The sequence below is a fragment of the Talpa europaea genome (assembly GCF_964194135.1).
Source record: "Talpa europaea genome assembly, chromosome: 15".
Taxonomy (NCBI): Eukaryota; Metazoa; Chordata; class Mammalia; order Eulipotyphla; family Talpidae; genus Talpa; species Talpa europaea.
This window is the reverse complement of record NC_140083.1, coordinates 34,751,045-34,773,521: the sequence shown is the minus strand read 5'-3', so window position 1 is coordinate 34,773,521 and position 22,477 is coordinate 34,751,045. Positions and strand designations below refer to the sequence as shown.

Below are 22,477 nucleotides of genomic sequence, written 5' to 3'. Positions count from 1 at the left end.
CTAAAATTCAAAAGCTATCAGAATCCTTCTTCAGCACATTTGCCATCTTTTATCTCAAGGGGCCAGCACATGCTGTAACGTCAGTCTCTGCACCTGTACATTCTCCCCTCCAAGTCACTGCTCATGTTTTAAAAGACATCCATTGTTTAAGTTCCTTCAAATCCCGTACGACATCTTTCTCAGTCTTCACAAATTGAATTAATCTTATCTTCCTCTGATCTCTTGGATGCTTTCCCAGCTTTTATCAGAATCTGCCTTGAATTAAAGTTACTTGTGTTTTTCTCATACTCTTGAGTTGAGCCTATGTAGGGCAGGGACCATTATTTACTCATCTTTTTATTTCCTTCACCCAGCTGAGAGTTTAGCACAAGTTGGGCTGAAACAAATAGAAAATTCACTTATTTAAGCATTAAATGACTTGTCCTTTAAGATCTGGGGCCCAATGTGACTTTTAAAATAGGATTCTAAGCTTCTTTACTCCTCCAAGATAAAAAGAGATTTCTCATTTTCAAGGAACAGTTTATATTCTATTCCCTGCTTTTTGAAAGTTTATGTTATGCCAATTCAATTCTATGAAAGACCTATTTTATGTTAGACCTGTTAAATCAGGATCTGTTTTCACTAACTGAAAGAATTGTAAGTGGATTTTCACTTTAAAGTCAGAAGATAATAAGAGGAAATAGTGTTCAGAATTTGCTTTGCAGTAGCCGTTCTATAGGCAGCGCATACTCCAAGGAGAGAGAGTGCATCTGTAAGCTCCTTCTCTGGTAACTCTTTAATTCTCTTTAATAATGTTATTTGTCATCTCACTCCTGCTTTTACTATATGTTAGTGCCATTTCAAGTTTTATGCATTATTAGGTATGATTTGGTAGATTATTTTGGGGGCTGGGAAAACTAAATTTTTTTCCATATAAATTAATGTTAATACTTATTTATATTTATACCATTTCAGTTTTTGAAAGGTTTTATAAGAAAGTTATGCTTTTGGACAGCAGGTGAAATGTGTGTGTGTGCGTGTGTGCATCTGAAGTTTAAAAATACTCATTAAGGTGTATACCACATCACCTATACTAATTCTAACAATAATGAAACAGACAAATTCAGAATGTGGGGCTTTCTAAGATAATAGATCCAGACTATCAAAAAAAATGTGTTATCATAGATAACAAACCATCCAACCAAAATGACAAGGAGAGTGTTCTATATTCCAAACAAATAAGCAAAACCATAAGCAAAGTCAATGCATGAACATTCATTAGATCCTTGCTTAGAAACAGTCACAAGGGCCTTCCCTGTGGCGCAGCGGTTGAGCGCTGGGTTGCGAAGCTGCCTGCAGTCTCTGCAGTGCCGTTTCAATCCCCGGCTGCACCCCGGCCACCAGAAGAGGGTCCTGCATGGCGCTCAGACCTCTCCTGCCACCCGCTGCTCCCCTCAGCAGTGTACTTCGGTCCTTTTGCCTGCTCTGCTCCCAGCTCTGGCTCTGGTGAATTCTCTCACCCTCCCGTGCTTCTGACTGTACCCAGTGCTTGTATAAATAAATAAATAAATCTAAAAAATAAATAAAGAAATAAAGAAGTGAAGGACAAAATATTTAAAAAAAAAAACAGTGACAAAAGATATTTGGGGACAATGGTGAAATTATACATGAGATCTTTGTATTAAATTAATATTATATTTCAACATAATGATTTTAATACTGCATTAAAGTGGAAGCATATCTTTACTTGTTAAGAAATACACAGAATTATTTCTGAGCAAAACGCAAAGTATCAGCAATTTTTATTTATTTTTCATTTTCATTTTTAAATTAAAATTTTTTTTAAATTGAGGTAACTTAGGTTTACAACAGATTGTGTTTTAGAGGGACAGGATCTCCCCCTTCAGGAGTACCATACCATACCCACCCCCACAGTGCCCGTAGTCCTCACATAGTTCATTTTGCTTCCTCCCCACTTTGCACTTGCTCACCCCCTTCCCCTTCCTTCTCTGGTAGCCTCAGTTTTAGCATCAGATTTCTAGGGTTTCTTATTAGTTTGGCTCTATCTGACCTTTTATTTTATTTCTCTGCATTCCACATATAAGTTACACCATCTGGTATTGTCTTTTTCTTTCTGACTTACTTTGCTTAGCATAATCCCATCCAGTTCCATCCATATTGTTGCAAATGGCAAGAGTTTATTTTTTTGAATAGTTGGGTAGTATGCCATTGTATTTATATACCACATTTTCCTTATCCACTCATCTGTTTTTGGGCATCTGGGTAGTTTCCATACTTGACTGTTGTAAATAGAGCTGCACTAAAACTGTGAGTGTTTTATGTTCCTTCTATTGATGTGTTTGCATAGTTCAGGCAAACGCCTAGGAGTGAAATGGCTGGCTCATATGGTAGATCTATTTTTAATATTTTGAGCAAACCTCCATAATTTTTCCCACAGGGACCGGACAAGTCTACATTCCCACTAACAGTGTAAGAGGGTTACTTTCCCCCCACATCTTTGCCAGCAATTGTTGTTTTGGTTTTTTGATAAGGGCCATTCTCACAGGTTGTGAGGTAGTGTCTCATTGTGGTTTTGATAACAACTTAATTTTAAATGTGTCAGTCAAAATATGTCAAGAGGAAGTCAAAGTAGGAAAATATTAGGAATTAGGAAATCTACATGAAGAGTATAAAAGGTATTTTATGGTGTACTATTCTTTCAGTTTTCCTGTAGTTAAATTTTTTTTTTCAAAACAGTTAAGTGGAGAAAAAGAAAAAAGGAAAACATTGAAAGAATTGGTGTAATCAACCATGTTCATCTCAGGCCATTATGAAATAAATTGTAATTATCATTATTAATTAAGCAATTATTTATTATTGAATACTTATTTTAAAATTAATAATTACACACTGAAAACAAATAATTTATTTGGGTATTGATATTTAGTGTGACCAGCTAGGTGTGAGCCCTCACTGTATTGTAAGAAATACTAAATCAGAAATATATAGTTTTGCCCCTCACTAGGTAGATGTCTCATACTTTCTGGTTTATACTTTTAGTTTATTTATTTAAAGATTTATTTATTTATTTATTTATACAAGCACTGGGTACAGTCAGAAGCGTGGAAGGGTGAGAGAATTCACCAGAGCCAGAGTGGGGAAAAGAACAGGCAGACTGACGAAGCACACTGCTGAGGGGAGCAGCGGGCGGCAGGAGAGGTCTGCGCGCCATGTGGGACCCTCGCCCAGCAGCTGGGGATCGAACCGGTGCTGCAGAGGCTGTGGGCAGCTTCACAACCTAACACTCAACTGCTGCGCCACCAGGGGAGGCCATGGTTTATACTTTTAAAGAAAATAAACTCTGGAGGAAATAGAGTAAGGGTGTACAAGTAATGTAAATTTTCACTATGAGCAACTTTAGAAATATTTAACAAACCCTAACTTTTCATTATTACAAACCTGTTTAAATCATCTGCTATTTTTTAGCTATCTATAAAAGTGATGATATTGAGTTGTGTGCCCTTTTTCTAAGTAAAAAGCACCCTCTCAAACTTGTATTTTGCTTGGCTGTGGCTAAATCTATCTGGTTGATAGAAGCAAAGATATAAATATATTGGTGTAAAAGGACAAATAAGAGATAAGACTTTGTATTTATTGCCCATTTATGTAATTACATGTGTCACTAAGGACAAAGGTCTTTAAAGCAAAGACAAAAGGCAGAGTAGAAACAGTTCCCTACAGAAAGATAGATGGATTTGCTGCCACTTCCCTTTATATGAATTTTTTTTTATTGCACGTTTGCATATCCTTCTGGTTTTATAATCACATTTGAGAACTTAACCATCTTTTCTGGGAACAAGTCGATGACTGAAGATATGCTTCATTCCAATAAAAAGAAAATGAAGATTTTTCAAGAGCATTTATAGTCTTCGAGAACAGCACTTCCTTTCTGAGGTCTGATGACTCTTGTTTTATGAGGAAATATTATTAGGGCCACAGCACCATGGATGTGGTAGGCGAAAAGGAGGCCTTGCAGCAGTTCTTTGAAGGTAAGAAACCAGTTTCCAAGATGAAAGTTATAGCTTCTAAGAAATGGACTCTCGGTATCACTATTTCACCTTTTTGAAATGCAATGAAACTTGGTCCTGGGAGAAAATTCTATCATACTAATTCTTTGGAAATCAGAAGTGGAGGTTTATTTGTTGTGTTTATAGGAAAAATAAGTACAGATAATGATTTTTTAAAATACAAGAGTTCCATCTTATAACTTGGTTGAGTTAAGGGGTGCGTGTGTGGGAGGGCTGGGGTACAGTGCATCTATGTTACTATTGTGGGTCCATATCTTGTGCGAGATTTTAGCCTTCTAATCTTGTTTAAAATTTTTTTTTTATCTCTAAATGTCTTGAATCTAGCACCAAAAAATGCAAGATTTTAAGGACAGTTTTTCTCTCAGTATAATTAATACAAAACAGCTTAAATCAGCAAAAGAACTTACACCTCTTCCCGCTCCCTCAGCTTTATTTTTCATAACGTGTTAAACATGTGTAACTGAATAATGACTTTTTTCTGAAGTTAGATATCTTCCCCATGGAGAGGCATGATTACACAGATTTTCTTCCCTCTGAAGCCTGAAAACGGCAGTGCAGCTTCTCCTATTTACTCGGGCTGATAGGCAGATGTTGCCTCTGTTAAAAATGTCAGCGAAAATGTCAGCGAGGGTTTGTCCTCTCGTGGCACCTCTAAGGTTACTCTTTTTTTTTTTTCTTAAAAATGTATACCTTTATTTTACATGTACCCTTTAATACCCTGTAGTCACATGTTGAAATACACATCAGTGAAAATGAATGACAGCTATATACAACAAAATTATGAATCTTTGATTAATAATGCTGAGTGAAAAACAAATCCTCATAGACTATATTTAATGATGCTAATTTTATAGAGCTCAAAAAGAAACAAAATTTAAAAACATCACTTTAGGGACACATACATATTTAGGTCTTTTTACATGTGTGATAAAACTATTAGAAGAAGACAGTGCAGTGGAGACAGTAGAGGAACTCAGGTAGATAAATGCAAAGTGTGGGTAATGTTCTAATTATTAAGTAAATTCTCATTATACTTGATAATTTATTTACACATCACATTTATCCCTTAAAATATCAAATATTAAAATATTTAAGTGCAAAATGATGCATAAAGTGTTGACAATTTATATTTGCATTTGCATGTATTTTTAAAGACTATTTGATCAGAGTTCTTAATAATAGGCACTAGGTATTTAAAAGGTTGAATGGAACTGACCCCAAACCAGACAGTGCCAAACATGAAAGAAAATTTTACCAAAGAAATAGTGAGATTGTAAGTCACTCTCACAAGGAATCAACACAAGATGAAAGTTTGTGTAATGAGCATTTGGACAGAATGGCCAGAAGGAGTGTAAGACCAACAGATCTATCATATTATTTCAACCCTAAAGTCCATCCCATAGAGTGTTCTGTCTCTGACAGTGGCTGAGTCAGAGTGTCTGCCTGGGTCATGTGGGTACACATTAGGGACACTTACGCTGTTTTGTTGTTCCTGCTTGATTTGACATCCTATGTAACTTTCATTCCAGTAGTAGATCGCAAGCTCCAAGCGACAGTTACATCTGTTTATTTTAGAGAAACCACCAATTTGTTTTATAAATGCAAAAGCTTCAGAACAGAAGGCTGAAATTATCTGATAGAATTTTCTGGATTTGGAGGTGTTGTGATCCTGGGATCCCTATATTGTCCTTGTTTATACTATTTTCAGAGTCTCTGGGAATTTTGTTTCCACACGTCCCCTATGTAGCTTCTTATAATACCTCATTATTATCATACCATCTTTCTTAGCCTAAAATTAAACTCTCTTGCTCCTGAAGCTTTTCCATGAAGGGGGAGTCATTTCCCTATGGAAAGAGAATAAGATGGTTAGTGCTTTTCTTACATTATCTTTGAATGAATACATGGAAAGATGGCACATTTACTTTAGAAATAAACAAAAGAATAGAGGCACTAGCTTAAGCTATTCCTTTCCCCTGAAGATCACAGAGAGAAGTGCTATTTTTTAATTATCTTCCAGATTCAGTAAAATCTATTATCTGCTATGTACTAAGTCTGATAACCATCTCTTAAGTGATAGCCTGTAGGGCATTGAAACCTTCCCCTTGGATAATAGTGATTTCTTTTCTCAAACATTTCTTAGAATGAATGCATCAAAACTACATGGTATTCTAATGAGGGAAGCCTTTTTTGCATGTTGTGGTCCTGGCGACATGACACCTTCTCATTAAAAGCAATCTCATATATAGAATAAAGGTCTGAGAACATAGAACAGTTTGGGCAATTTGTTACCCACAGAGAGCTATTTTTCTCTATTTCTATAGGCACTTCATTTTAAGAAACTAAGCCCTAAATTATGTATTTTCCTTATGGACACTTCCATATACAAAAAGTATCTGGATTGACAATATCATTTTGAATCAAATGGCCTTAAGTGTCAAAGCTCATGATGATCTTAGTTATTACTTACCAATTTTAAACATACCTTACTATGCTGTGTTTCAGTAAAATGTCAGGGACAAAGGGTGATTCCAGGTATCTGGCAGTTATAGTTCAAATTTAAATCCCCTGTCACTGATGCAGTAGGAAGGCAGTAGAAGAGGTGGGTCAAGCTCTCTAGGGATTCCAAGATTCTCTGCAAACTCAGATACAATCTGAGATGTTTGACTTTTTCTGCAACATTGATACCACTATAACACAAATGCCACAAGAGAAGGACATTATTTTATTTATAATAAACAAAAATTAGTTACAACCTGAATTTCTGATAGCGGTGGATTAGTTAAATAAATTATTATTTATCTATTGGAATATTTTGTAGATATTAAAATAATGATAAGGAAAGGTGATATAATGGGGAAATGGTTGACAAATTGTTATGTGTAATACAGTTGAATATACATCTTTTTATTTATTTTATTTTATTTTTTTACATCATTGTTCATTTTTAAACAATATTTGCTTCCCTCCCTCCCTCTGATCCCTCTCCCGCCTCCTCCCCTGCAGGATGTCTCTGATTTATAATTGTCTGTTTTTGCTTTGTTGTGTTTTGTACTGTTATTGTTTTTTTTACATTGAGAATATACATCTTTTTAGAGCAGTTTACTAGCACTTATTTGAAAACAATATATATATACATATATGTACACAAATAATATATATACATACATGCACATACATAATATACTTGAAGTGTTAATATCTCTTAGTATAGGAATATGGATATTTTAATTGCTTTATACTTTATCATATAAGTGCTTCATAATTAAATGAATAAATTAATATTATAATTAGATGATCTTAAATAAAGGAGAATAATTTAGCAAAACTTTTGCTTAAGGTCCATGTGTAAAGAAAATTATATAAGATGTTGCTGTAGACGAAAAAGACTGCTAGATGTTTTCTGTAGAAAATGAAGCCTACATCGAATCTTTCTGACTTAGATTTTATGCAATTTGTTTGTTTCGTTGTCTTAGAGAAACTAAACTGCTAAATACGGTGTAGAGGGCAGTACCTGCCCAGTACCAGGGTTGGTACTAGGTAAACCTGTCTTACAGGTAAAGGGCATATTTGGCTCAGTTTAGTCTCTTACTTTTTTTTTCCACTTTGGGACCACTACTTTCTCACCCTCTCACAAAATTGGCGCCTTTAGGCCCTCTGCATTCAGTCAATAAATAAAACCAATATAACCCGAGCTTGCACAGAAGGTACATATGCAAATGATCTGATGCCACCTCACAGCTCCATAGTGCCTTATATTCAACATGCTTTCATAGAATGTGAAGCTGTTTTGATCAAATGATTCAGAAAAGTTATCTTTCATAAGGGTGGGTTGGGTTGAGCTCTTATGGTGGGATTTCAAACATCCTGAAGCATCCTCGCTTCTCTGAAATATCCCACAGAAGCAGGGGCTCCCTGTTTATTGGGGAGGCTGCTTCTACTATGTGCGGTGACAGCATGGACTTCCCAGGAAACTGGAAACAAGAACATGCCAAGGACAGCAAACATTAGCCAGATCACGCAAACAACTTATGATTATCTGAGCATTTCTATCTGATATTGGTAGATGGTTAGACTATGTTGCCTTAATATGAAGCATCTGAACAAAGAGATGCTGGCTGAGTGGCACCAAGAAATCCCTTTTTCTTTCATGCTGGGATCCCTAAGGTGAAGGCAATTTACTTAGAATTTAAAATATGCTGTAACATCGTAAGTACCCTGCTCACACCTTGCTTTAGAGACCTTCTGGGGTTGTCACCATCTCTAGAGGATACTGTAACAAAATCACCCAGACCAACCTTCCTGAGAGGAGGCTCCACCACCCTCTTTGGTGTTATTGATGTCATCATCTTTTCAGCTTGGGAATTAGCACTGGGTTTCAGGAAGACTCCACAATGTCTCAGAACTTCAATACATGGACAACTTTGATTTTAAAATAGAGATAACCTAAAAACACAAAGCTTTATATCACTAATAATCTTAAAATTTCCCTGAATCTTCTGCGTTTTTAAAAAACAGAACGTGGGATAATACTATTTATATTATTTAATAATGGATTTTTCCATTATTAATGTTCAGTAGACTGAGCATTTCTTATCATTATTTATCTTCAACAGTCATCTTCAAAACTATAACCCTCAGGCTAAATAAAATCTGGCCTGCAGCTTGTTTTGTAAGTAAAGTCATTGATAGATTGTCTATGGCTGCTGTGATGCTATGATAGCAAAGTTGAGTGGTGACCACAGAGAGCACATGGCTCTCAGAACCCGCAGGATCCAGGTCTCTGGGCTCACAGTCAGGGAATACTTTGCACCTGGCTCTGAGGGGCGCTGTGTGCGTAGGGGGTGCACCTGTGCCCACGTAACACGATGCCGCCCACAATGGCGCCGCTGCTCTGCTCTTGCCTCAGTTGGCGCTTCTGCAGAGCTGGGAAGTACACAAGGCCTTGGCTTGCCGTCCTGGCGGAACTGCGAGTTCACTCCAAAGTGCTTCTTTTCCGTGCAGGCCCTCTTAGGGCGGCCTGGCTCCACCTGGCTTGTGTTTGATCTCTACCAGGATGGGGGAGAGGCCTTCCGTGGGCTCACAGTTCCAGTTGCAGGTCTGTTCGGATTTACGGGGTTGAAGTCGGCCAAGCTCCCACTGGCCTGGGTTGGCCCATTCTTATGTCAAGAAAATTCCTCCAAGGAATTTCACAAAGGCCTGGGTTTCCCCGTTGTGGCCTGGGAAGTCGACCCCAAGCCCTGACATGCTCCCCCTTAGCAGCCACCAACCTTAGTTCTTGGGCCTCTGTGGGTACCCTGGGGCTCTCCTGGGGCTGTATAGCTGGTTTGAGCCTCTGGATTTTTCTAGGAGCAGTTATCTGTGTTTTTTTTTCCAATTATTTTCAAGGAAGAGGGTGATTCCTGCCTCTTTATTCTGCTGTGTTGTTCTGTCATATTATTAACATTTGTAAAACATTTTACTGTTTTTTCTTTATATTCTGGGTTGCAACAGAATTAGTAAGCACGTACCAAAACCAATATTCTAACCCAAAAGAGAGTAAATTTTTTTAAAAGATTTATTTATTTATGCATACAAGAACTGGGGTACAGACCAGAGGTGTTGGTGGTGAGAGGATTCACCAGAGACAGAGTGGGGAACAGAACAGGCAGATTGACTGAAATACACTGCTGAGGGAGCAGCGGGCAAGATAGGAGAGGTCTGCTGCACCATGTGGGTAGCTCCCTGGCTGGGGATCAGACTCGTGCTGCAGAAGCTGTGGATAGCTTCAGAGTGCTGTGCTTATCCCTTTGCGCCACCAGGGAGGCCCAAGAGAGTGAATTCTTAAAAATCTGCGCTCAATTTTACTGATGGATATAGAAAACCAGTCGCTTCTCTCTGAGCAGTTGACCTGTCCTAGAAAAGATGATTATTCTCTTTGCCCTGGACTTCTTTCTCTCTCTGAGGGCTGTGCCAGGGGCACTTGAAGACATGCTTCCAGGGATCCAGCTCGTGCCCAGTCTGTTAGGAGGAAACCTCTGGCAGTGGGTCAACATTTGTTGGCAATTTATACCTACTCTCTTTCTAAAATGACTCTGGGAAGAGTTTTATTTTAAAGGATCTCTTCAAAATTGATGTGTTAATAAAAAGAGTTGATATGAGAAAAAAGGAGATCGGGCAATAGAACCTCCTTGGGGGGAAATACTAGAAAAATTAAGATATCAGTGGGTCAGCCAGGAGATTATAATCTGTTCTCTTGTCTCTACCTTTCCTGAACTTTCACCCATTTTTCTTTTCATTACCAAATTGAAAAATACCCAGGTCCACTTCACTCTTCATATCATACCTGTTTTTAACCTGATTTTATCTGGCACCTGCAGAGATTTGCTTTTCGGAAATTTCAAATTGCTAAATTAGATTGTTAGCTCTCATTCTCCTAGTGTTCTCTCTGGGATAGTCACCATCTCCCATGGAAACTCCTGTTTGATTCCATGGCATCTTCATTGCTCATTCTTATTCAGCTTCTTCATTTCCTCTCAGGCATATTCAGTATTTCACCCTCCTCCTTGTCTGCCCAGGAGTCCTGTCTCAGAAACTCTTATTTGAATACCAAAATATTATCTTGAATTGCTTCATTATTCCCATAGATCAATATATTCCAACCCCTAAATCACTATATTTACAGCTGCTTAATGTACATCCATATGCATGTGCCTGGGTGTCCCTCGGTTTTGGCAAAGCAACACATTCAAAATACACTGCTTCCTTTCCCCACCATGTGAGGATATAGTGAAGGCATCATCATTATTCCTCCCTTCCTGATTACACTTCACTGCCTCCAACAAACCTTCACTCCCAAACAAACTTCCCAAACTAGAAACTGGGGCATCAGCCTGGATGAGTACAGTTAATTGTTTACCAAATTCTGTTGCTTCAGCCTCATCTACAACCTTCCTTCTGTTCACATGGTCATCTTTTGCAAGATCCTCCTAACTCCCCTCCCTGTGCTGACTACCTTCTAATTTGCTTTTGCCCTGTGCAAATGCCATTGCGTAAATATCTTTGTTGAATCTCATTGCCTACGCTTAGTGTTGAGATACCAATGTAGCATTCAGGCATCCTTATCTCTGGGAACTCCCCATAATAGTCTGCTCCAGCTGCCATAATACATATTTAAGCATGACTCCAGTTGCTTAAATAACAGGACTTTATGTTATTATAATTCTGGAGTTTGGGGAAATTGAAGATTAAGGAACCAGCAAATTTTGTTCCTCAGTGAGGGCTTACTAGCTTGGCAACAGCTGCCAACTCACTGTGTCCTCATGTGATAGAGAAAGACAGAGGCAGACAGACAGACACATACACACAGAATTCTTTGATAGCTCTTTTTTTTTTTTTTTTTTTGTGGGACCCTCGCCGGTGGCCGGGGATCGAACTGGTGCTGCAGAGGCTACGGGCAGCCTTGCAACCCAGTGCTCAACCGCTGTGCCACCAGGGGAGGCCCTGATAGCTCTTTTTATAATGATAGTAATCCCTTTATGAGGGGTCTGCCCTCATGACCTCATCTAAATCTAGTGCTTCCGGGGCTTCCCCGGTGGCACAGCGGTTGAGCGCTGGGTTGCGAAGCTGCCCGCAGCCTCTGCGGCGCCGGTTCGATCCCCGGCTGCTCCCCGGCCACTGGAGGAGGGTCCCACATGGCGCGCAGACCTCTCCTGCCGCCCGCTGCTCCCCTCAGCAGTGTACCTCGGTCCTTCTGCCTGCTCTGCTCCCCGCTCTGGCTCTGGTGAATTCTCTCACCCTCCCGCGCTTCTGACTATACCCAGTGCTTGTATAAATAAATAAATAAATCTTAAAAAAAAAAAAGAAAAGAAAGTAGACTTTAAAAAAAAAAATAAATAAATCTAGTGCTTCCAAATATCACCAGCATATGCATGTTGAGGAGACACTATTTAGCACAGAGCGCTTACTCATACTCACAATCTGTGATGGTAGTTTGATGTGATGGTTAATAGGATACCCCCAAATCAGGGTCTAATTTGGGTTCCATCCTTGTTAACCATGTGATGTAAGCAAGTTACTTAATCTCTTTATGTTTCAGTTTTGTATCTATAAAATTGAAATAATATTGGCACTTACCTAGTAGGATGATTGTGAAGGTTACATGATTCAATATCCAGAAGAATACATCAATGACTATGTGTTTGACATTATCACTGTTGTTATGGATAACTCTGCTACACTGAGCCTCTCATGCTTTCTTGAATACACGCTGCTCTTTCATAACACCAGCTTTTGACTGTGCCAAGTCTTTGTGCTTTTTGCCCAGAATGTGCTTTCCAACTTCTTCATCCAGCAAACTTCCCTGGATAAAATTGAAAACAAAATTCTCCACGTTTCTCTAGAACTTTGTTCACACCTCTGGAAATTCATCGTTCACACCACAGTGTCATTTATGTGCTTACATGTCTGTCTTCTATAGAAACTAAAAGTACTTCCAGGTGAAGACTTGACTTTGTGTCATTTATCTTTGCAGGTTTAGTGTCTTGCATGTAGCAGTTACCCACAACTGTTCATTAAATCTGAGTTAAATGAATGTGATTCTTGACCAAAACTTCTGGTAGAAAAACAGGGCCTTTATTACATTATACCAAGAACTCAATTTGTGCTCCTTTCCTTTACAGATGTTTTACTATCAGAGTGAATGCAGGGGAGGAAGTCACAGGCTATCCTTGGGTCTGTGACCCACAGTAGTGAGCTTTCTCTCCTATGGAAACTCTGTGTCCCCTAAAGAGAACTTTGTATTAGAGGAAAGGAATGGAAAGGAAAGGAATGGAAAGGAAAGGAATGGAAAGGAATGTGGTTCTTAGTAGCAATCATGGCAGAGACACTAACAAGGGATGAAGAGAATTAAAACCCAAGTCCCTTGGTGAGAGGAGCAGGCTCTAACTCAAACTGGGTCATGAACTGAATCAGAATCAGTATTTGAAAGTCTGTAGGATATTTAGGAGTCAAGCACAGTAGTAGAAGCTGCAGATCTGAGCCAAAATAGTGGTCCAGACACCAGATAATGCAGTCAAATTAATGGACCTGGGGCTGTAGGAATGACCTTGGGGTTGTTTTATAATAGCATGTTTGCCATGTTTCACATGCCACCCATATCTGTTCTGGAAATTGGGCATCATCACAAATACACATATCAAACTGGAGCTCCCAAGTCCAGTCTGCAGTTAGAACACAGGTCCTGGAAACAGTTTGGCCTAGGTTCAAATCCCACCTTACCACCCATTTAAGTTATTTGCTGCCTTTGCAAATGACTTGGCCTCTCTGAGATTGTTTCATCATCTATCAGTGAAATAGGTTTTATCTTCTGGGAAAGGAGCGAGAATTAAGAAAGGTGAATTACCTGAAGTGCTTTATGTAGAGTAATTGTCCAGGTAATATTATCAGTGTTGTAGAATGAACAAAAGTTGTCATTATAGCTGTTGTAGCTTATGATCAGTAAGTAAACCACTGCCATTTAAGTGATGCTTGACTTGATGTTAGACATTGAACTAAGACCTTGAGCTGTATTAATTCTTAATTTGCACAATATAATGAACAGGAGGATGTTATCAGCATGTTAGAGATAAGAAGGGAGATTCACATGTTTGTGCCTTTCCTAAGATAACACAGTTTTTGTGTATCAGAGCTTGGAGTTGGACAGAAGCCTGTCTCTCCCTGAGGTTTATGTTCTTGGCACATGCACACAGTGTCTTCTAAACAGGATGCAAGGGAACATCTGTAGAGTTAGTGCAGAACTTTATGGCTCCTGTAAAAACAGCTAGGATGTGTGTGTGTGTGTGTGTGTGTGTGTGTGACAATTTTCATGTAATTCCATTCTGTAAATGAAATTATTCTGGAGTAAGTGGTTAGTATGTTAGTGCCATCTGGTATGTTTTGGCAGAACCTAGCTCCTGTGCCATAAGATGAACTGTTAGTGGTTCAAAGGGGATGGTTTATGTTCTCAGAGCAGGCAGCTACAGTAATTCAGAAGATAAAGCTATTGAGAAGAATACAAGATATACAAAAACCAATATTGACCTGTAATACTGCTCTGTGCAAAACATGCATCAATGGAGGTATTTGACTCACTATCTTGTCCTTTCTGGTAATTAAATATAGGACAAAAAGTTCAGCAAGGTGGTACCCTGATATTTGATTCCCTGAAAATAACCACGTAAGAAATAATTGTCATGTGTAACAGTGGGAAGTAATGTGTTCTCAGGAGAATGTCATATGACTTGATAATAGGATATAGTACTATTCCTATGGGATTAAAGTATCAATATTGTTAAATATTAGGAGCTGAGAAATCTGTTTCCTAGGAATCCCTATGTTGTGCTGTCGATGCCTTGATTCAGGCAGACCTGGGTTCAAATCCTGATTCTCTGCTGCTTAGTAGTTGACCTTGGACCAATTACATACTTTATATTGTAGAAGTTCATTTTTCTCTATCTGTAAAATGGAGGCAGTAACACCTACATTTTAGGCTTGTGAGAATGATGAAATTTTGAACTGATGAAATACATGATAGTTATTAATTCTTATTAGAATATTTGCAAATGTGAAGAAATCAAATTGCTTGCTTTATTTATTTTGAAACAAGAGTGAGTGTATCTATATTATTACATATATATGTATTTATTTATCTCCATACATTTCTTTTTCAAAGCTTGCTCTTGTCTCCAGAGAGTTACTATAACTTTTACATGTTCACATTAATTCCTGAGCCTTTATGATCATAAAATCCATTTATAGCCCTTAGTTGCCAAGCAACAAAGGACAAAGTACTGAGTATTTCCTTTTATTGTAAAAGGTTCAGCTTTTCCATGTTGGTCTTGAAATCAATGTTTTCAGAAAAGATAGACAGTAAATATTAATACCATATTTTCCAAGGTATAGTGAGCATTCCTTATTGGAGGATAGAATCAAAGCTGTAAGGACTACATTGTCATTATTATCCTATTATTGAATATTCTAAAGTATTTTGTGCTGATTTTATAGTAAATTTGTGAAAAGTTCTGAAGTTGGGAGATTGCAAATTTAGTTTAGGGACCAAATTTGCTTAATTTTACCTGTGTTCTGAGACATCATCACTGTAAAAGAACCAGTTCTTTGGGTTTGTCAGTTGCCTTTCAGGAAAGGCTGGGCTGGTATAAAAGACATGTGAAAAATGCTGTCTACTGACCTTGGTAACCACAGACCTCAAACAGGTCATTCAGTCATGTGTTGGCAGGGCTTGGGGAAGCTGGCTTTGAGGCATGTAACTTCCTTGAAAGGTGTCAAAGCTTCTAATTATGTCTGTTTTTGTCCATGGATAATTAGTAAAAGCTGGAAATCCAAAGAAATTTTGCAGTGGGTAAGAGACATTGTGTTTACCATCAAATACAGCCTAGGCACGTGGGAACTTACAGCCAAGGAACAGGCTAAGAAGGGTCGGGGGTGGGATTCTGGCTTGAATGACCGAACAGGAAGCTTGCTAAAGCCAGGCAGAACCTACTAGATATCAGGGGTGATCAGATAGGGAGCATGGGGGATTCTATTTACAGTGTTTTATCAGGATTTTTGCTAAAATTGCACAGTGTAGAGAGGAACGTGGAAATATGCCTAATTGAAGCGGCCAGGGGAGCCTGTGTGGAGACTGGTCAAGGAGAGAATCTGTCAGGTGGGGGATTATGTATGTTACCACGTTTAGTCTACAACCAACGCTCTAAGATGGTAAAACCATCTCCTTTCTCCAGATAAGGAAACAGGTCCAGAAAAGTTTGGTAGAAATGGAATTTAAGCTAGGTCTGCCTTGCACTTTCCAAATCTTGTGCTTTTCTTACCTCCAAGACATGCAAGCCTCCTCCTCCAGGACCACCCATTCCTCTTTTGTTCACCTGGCCAACTGTGGGTCCCCCTCTAGGTCTCTGGCTGGGTGTCATTTCCTTGGGCTTCCTGCATGGCACAGCACTTTGCACTTCACCTTTCAAAGCAAGCACTGCCTTTTTCTGTGCCTGTCTCCTGTGGACAACAGGAAGGAACTACATCTCATTTATTCCTGTAGGTTCAGCAGCTAGAGACAGGCACATAGCAGGAACACAAACATATTTGTTGAGTCGATAAAAAACACCTCCAAGCTTTGAACTCTTTGCAGGATTCTGTCGTCTGGATTTCCCTCACTTATTTCTCACATCTTAGAGAACATGAATCTGTCTTTCACCACGCTGTAGACTCAGTCCTCAGCCAGTGCTTTGCTGGGCTCCACCCTTCCTACGGCTGGCTTGGCAGGACAATAAGATTTTGCTGAGGGCCTTCCCGGTGGTGCAGCGGGTTGAGTGCTGCTCTGTGAAGCTGTCTGCAGCCTCTGCAGCACAGGTTTGATTCCGGGCTGGCCAGAGAGATACCCACACGGGGCGGCAGATCTTTCCTGCCTCACCTGGTCAGTCTGCCTGTTCTGCTTCCCCACTCTGTTTCTGGTGAATTCTCTCACCCTTCTGTGCCTCTGACTGTACCCCAGTTCTTGTATAAATAAATAAATCTTAAAAAAAAAGATTTTGCTGAGGCCGGACAGGAACTGTTGACAGCCACAGGTTGGGCAACTTCCTAGATACATTTTCTTGAATTTATGCTGTGCCAGATCAGCCGTTGCAGGTGTGGATTTGATATCAGCACCACATTCCAGATGCTAAAGCTCCTGTAAAGTCAGTGCCTGAATGTCCTCTCCTTAGCTATTCTTGCTTTGGGGTGTCTTCCTCTTCCTTCTTCTTTCCCTTCTTCCTCCTTTTTGACTTTTAGAAAAATTAGACTTTCTAATAGATCAGACCAGAATAATAATTCTTCAAACACGTGGACATAAAAGCAAAAAGAATCCCTATAATAGAAAATGTCATATTTATTCCTATACCATTAAAAAAAGTTAACAATTTCTGTTTCCCAAATTTATTTTCCAGGGTTAAAATTAATATTGGTTAATATACAGTTGATTATGTTCTATTTTTTCTTATGTATATTAACATTAGTAATTTATTGAAGAGAAAATGGACAAAACATAAATGTTTAATCCTCATAGTGAAGGGTTGGAAAAAACTCAATTATGAGGTTCTAAAACCTCTGGAAAAATGTGTTCCCAGACTCCCAGAAAGGCCAGAGGATCTTGCTTAATTTATGTTTTAATCATTTATTTAAAAGAAGTATGAACTTCACAATGAGCTAGTGAAACCACTGAAATACTTTAATGAGGACAGAGGCTAAATGATTCAATAGACTGGCCATTTTTCTGTCCCACTTAAAAATCCCATGCTGTTTTTTTGATTATTCACCAAGAAGCTGTGCAAATTCCATACAAGGGCAACTCTCCAAAGGTATTGAGTCAATCAGCAATCATTTATTATTTATACCAAGTGGCTCCTGAGTTTGTAAAAAAGCAATAAAGACTACATTCCTATGGAATTAATAACGTTAATGCTGAAAGATTTTAGATCTACACAATTTTAAAGCTGTATATGTCAGCTGCCTGCTCAATAGTGGTACACCCAACTTCTTTCCTGCTAACAGAAGCTCAAGGTGTTCTCGTAGGGGAGGAGAGTCCTTGAGCTCAGGAAGGGCAGGTCAAATGTAATTGGTTTCAACCTATTATGGTAATCTCAAATTCTTCCTCTCTTTCCTTTATACTTCAGCATCTATAACTCTTTTTTAGCAAATATTCTTTTAAAAATAGGCAAACTACTATATTTGCTGAAGCACCTAATAATATGAATTATTGGACATGTCCTTTATATGTGTATTAGGAATGTTATTGTTTTAATTAGCTTTTGAGTGGTTCACCTACTTCCCTTCATTTTTCCAAAAGCAAGGTTGTATAGGAACACATGCATTATGTTATAGTAGAAAATGCCAGAAACCCTGCAATGATAGCTGTGTTACTGTTGTTTGAGTAAGTTACCTCAACTCCTAAAACTATTTGCTCTTCTGAAAAATAGGAATAATAGTAGTAACTGTATGATAGAATAAAATTATTGTGAGGCTTAAATGAGAAAGTAAATGTAAAATTCTTATCACACTATGTAAAAAGTACTTGATAAACTTAAGTATTATCATCATCATCATCATCATCATCATCATCATTTTCCATTGACCAACTCTCATGTGACTTGACTTGTAATTTTTTACACTCTGTTGGCTCTCTTCTGGTTACCCTTCTCTTTGTTAACTTTTCTTGTAAGGCATGGAGCGCATGTCATCAAGATTGGTTGTATGCACGGAGGAACAATGCCCTCATCATCCCAGTTCTGTATTCAATGACTTTATTATCATCGCTGTCATTAGTCTCTTTGTCTTTATAATATTTCCTCTGATGATGCAACTAAAAGACCCATGTCTTTATCATCTACTTACTCATAAACCAAGTTTCCCTATCTCATATTGCTTGAACAGTTTATTTTACTCAAGTTGAATAAAGGTTAATTTTCATTTTATCTTTTGATTATCGGGCACATACATTTCAGGTGATTCATATCACGTTAAAGTCCAGAGACAGTCTTCTAGTTGGGTCACTATCTCCAACAATGGGGCAGATTGACTCTGCTTGAATGAATAGATTAGATGTTTCCTGGATCACTGTAGTATTATCTGGGAGACTCCCAGATTCCAGTTCATTAGGTAGAATTTTTCTTGGGGACAGTCACCTGCTTCTCACTTCTCTTTCCAACATCGCAAAAATGGGACTGACATGGATTGCCCCTGAGCAAATGAGTTTCTCTAGTTCCTTTCTAGGCTCTTTATCTAACTCTCTCCTAGTTCCTATGTCAGAGCATCTCCCTATGCAACTTCCCAACCCAGCCACCAAAATAGGAGCAACTGGAGGGTCCAATCTCATGGAACTCTGTGTTCTGGAAGCTTTTCCTGACACCCTTTTGCTCCTGTTAGGTCATTTAGGTGTCATCTCTATGCTATGGAATATTTTTATGTCAGCCTTTCTCACAGGTCTATGTACTTCTTGAGCCAGAAACTGATGGTAATGACAAGGGGCAGTATTTATTGAGCTGGAAACTATGCTAAGCATTTAATATGGTTTATCTCACTTAATATTCACAACAAGTCTATGAAGTAGATGCTCTTATTAACCTCATTTTATAAATAAGGGAATTGAAAAATAGAAAGGCTAGATAAGCTTCTTAAAGTTTCACAGCAGGGAAGTATCTCAGCCAGGCTTTACTGCAGGCCTAATAGTAGAACTAAGAACTTAACTACCAAGGCTGCTTTGTCTTTGTGTCTCTATCACTTGGCAGTGGGTTTGGTGCAAAGAGTAGGTGCCCTTTGATGGTGTATTGAGAGATTTAATGAGGGAAGACTAATGTTGGCAGTGCCCTTGACTAGACACTTTTCTCTGATGTTGCCGAGCTCAGTCCAATCTTGCAATAGCAGGTCAATAGACTGCTCAAAACTATAAACTTGATCATGTCATCCCCCTGATAAAAAATTTTCAATGTTGCCACAATTTCCAAGATAAAGCCCTTACCTTGATACCATGAACCTTCTTGAGCTGGGTGTCTGCCAGTTTTCCTAGATATAGCTCCCACCCATTATCACAGTTGTTCATTCAAATTTTATTACTCATCTAAAAAATTCAGTATTTATTAAATAACTATCATGTTAACTATATGCTTAGGATCTGTACAAAAAGAAGAAATTTCTTCCCAAAAGGGGACTTAGAGTTGAGCAAAGAGAGGCAGACACATCACACATAATTGCTATAGAGGTTGATATAAAAGTACAGCTTGTAGTGGGGTCCATGAAGGGGGGCAGTGCTCTTAGTGTCGGCCATGTTCTCCACCTCCCTCCTTGCTCTGACCAGACAATTGGCACTTTTCCCAAAAATTCCTCCTGTTGATTATTTGATTCATTTGTTACATGCTCTTTTCTGTTTCTAGAATGTTGTGGGGTTTTTTTTTTAACTGTCCCCTATTTATCCTTAAAATTTCCACTCAAGTGTCACCTGCAGGAAGTCCTTAGCCATCTGTGGTCTGTATCCCGTTGTATAAAAATTTACATCCATCCTCATAGTTAACACCCTGTACTGCTAGAGCTGATTTTCTTGCCTCTCTCAGTGGATGGTGAGCTCATCTCTGATTTTATTTATGGACACATAGTGGACACTAAGTAAAGATCGAATTAATGAATGAAATAATTTGCTCATTAACGACCAGAAATATTTCTGGAAAATATCATGTATCTTTTAAAGATTTATATATTTATGCATTTAAGACCTGGGGTACAGGCCAGAAGTGCAGGGGGTGAGAGGATTCACCAGAGACAGAGTGGGGAGCAGAACAGGCAGATCTACTGAAATACACTGCTGAGGAGAGCAGCAGGAGAGACAGGAGAGGTCTGCCTTGCCACATGGGTAGCTCCCTGGCAGGCCAGGGATCGAATTTGTGCTGCAGAGGCTGCGGATAGCTTCACAGTGCTGTGCTTAGCCACTTGTGCCACGATGGAGGACTCAAAATATCATATTTTTTTCATGTAATTCTGAACTGGTTAAGACTCTAAGCACCAACATTAGATTTGAAATCCAATTTAATTTACAGAGGATTTCCAAGACAAAATTATCCTTAGCCATTGAGAAAGAGTGCTTTTCCACCCCTCCCTTCTTTGGAAAGTCGATGAACATTTCTGCTTTAATTTCTCAGGATCATTGGCATAACACAGGGGAACTATATGTTTAAATCTGAAGGCGATCACTTGGGGAAATCACCAATGTTTCTTTTTAGAATCTTAGCAGACAAATTTTGTCTTCTTGCCTGTTCTCTGAACACTCTGGGCATCGTTGCTGTGGGATAAAAGTAAAAGTAGAGACAAGCAGGAATGGCGGTCCTCTGGGTTGAGGAAAGTGGTGAAAGGGAGTTTATCAGAAGGAAATGGGGTAGAGCATTTACATGGTGGGTGGTGGACATGCTGAGGGGAGCAGCGGGAAAGACAGGAGAGGTCTGCTGCGCCATGTGGGTAGCACTTAGTCATTGGGGGAGGCAGGGAGTAATGAAAGGAAGGTCTTTTCTCTGTCTGCCCTACTCAGACCTTTGAAATAGCATTTTTTCCCCAAAGATGTGTCTACTAGTAGTTCGTGTGGGTGCCACATGGATTTATAGGTGGAAATACCAGTGGATTGATCTTCATAACCTGTGCTTTGTTCTTGTCTGCCTAAAGCCAAGGGCAGTGAGACAGATGACCACTCTGTGGATGTCACTGTGCCTGGAAGGGGAGGCAGAGAATTCAGATGAAGGAAGGGCTTTGCTTTTGGAGTTCTTTGGTATTCCCCAGAGGCCTGGGCTGCTTCTCCTGTGAGCAGGAGTGTGGCAGTCTTTTCCAACCACAAAGCTTAACTCTAGAAAAGACTGGAATCAAAGTTTGAAATTGAGCCTTCTTGGCAGAGGGTGAGACGCCCAGAGGGTTGGGTGTTATAAACAAGTGTTTAAGACACTTAGAGCAAAGTGATTATTTTTAAAAGCATGAGATTTGTTTTAAGAGCCATTTGAGAGTTGCCCTGTGTGCAAGGCTTCCTGAAAACAATTTTATCTGACACTATGGATTTATCTTGTTAAATAATTTCCTTTGGGTCTGAAAAGCACAGATGTGACTTTGGAGTGCTGGAGAACGCCAGCTACTGAGGGGATCATCTGTCCTTGTTCATTAAGGGTTTGGACAGGCCACTGGGGACAGGTCTTGGGAACTGTGTATGTTTCATCTATTTCCACCTGGAAATGGGGATGGGAGAGAGGGGTCAGGTCAATGCAAAGCAAGTAACCCGTCAGGTCAGAATCTGTTACCACCTCCTTTTTCTGCCCTGGGAAATGTGTGTGTGTGTGTGTGTGTGCTCGTGTGTGCTCTTGTGTGCATGCTGTATAAAACAGATGGGACACCGGCAGGGGCTCCACTAGGAAACAAAACAGATCCTTTCCTCCATCTGCTTCTTTGAGCAAGCAGCTTGACCAAAGTCCAGTGCAGTAGTAGAAGCAAGTCCATCTCTGTAGCTGGCTGGCATTGCTGGGAATGGTGGGGTCGAGGGAGTGGTGTTGGGGCCGTGACTAAGCATGCTCAGGAATCCAGGGTGGCCTGGTTGGATTTCTTCTATGTAATTTATGAGCTGGGTAACCCCAAGTAAGCCATATAACCTATATAATCACTTTGCCTTCTCTATAAATTGGGGATAATATTAATGTCACCTCCTAGGCTTTTATGAGGATTAATGAAATCATGCAGATAAAGTGCTTATGCTTTTGTTTGGTCCACAGTGAGAACTTCAAACTTCTGAATGTCCCTGGACAACTGTGATAGTGGTCAGGTTGCTCTGCTTTCTTCAGTTCTTGTTTCCTTATGACTTTTTCCTACAATGCAATCAGTGACCTTTAAAAAGT

The 22,477-nt window shown here is 39.2% G+C and overlaps 1 protein-coding gene across 1 annotated transcript in view; it reads left to right on the top strand.

Moving 5' to 3' along the window:
• Nucleotides 1-3,982: 3,982 nt before the first annotated feature.
• The window catches only part of MYRFL (myelin regulatory factor like), a gene marked incomplete at both ends in the record, with an annotated part of 100,329 nt that continues 81,834 nt past the window's right edge, over nt 3,983-22,477 (top strand). The window contains one exon of the mRNA XM_084255983.1: nt 3,983-4,028. Within this exon, the coding sequence (XP_084112109.1) occupies nt 3,983-4,028 (46 nt within the window). The remainder of the gene's footprint in view (nt 4,029-22,477) is intronic.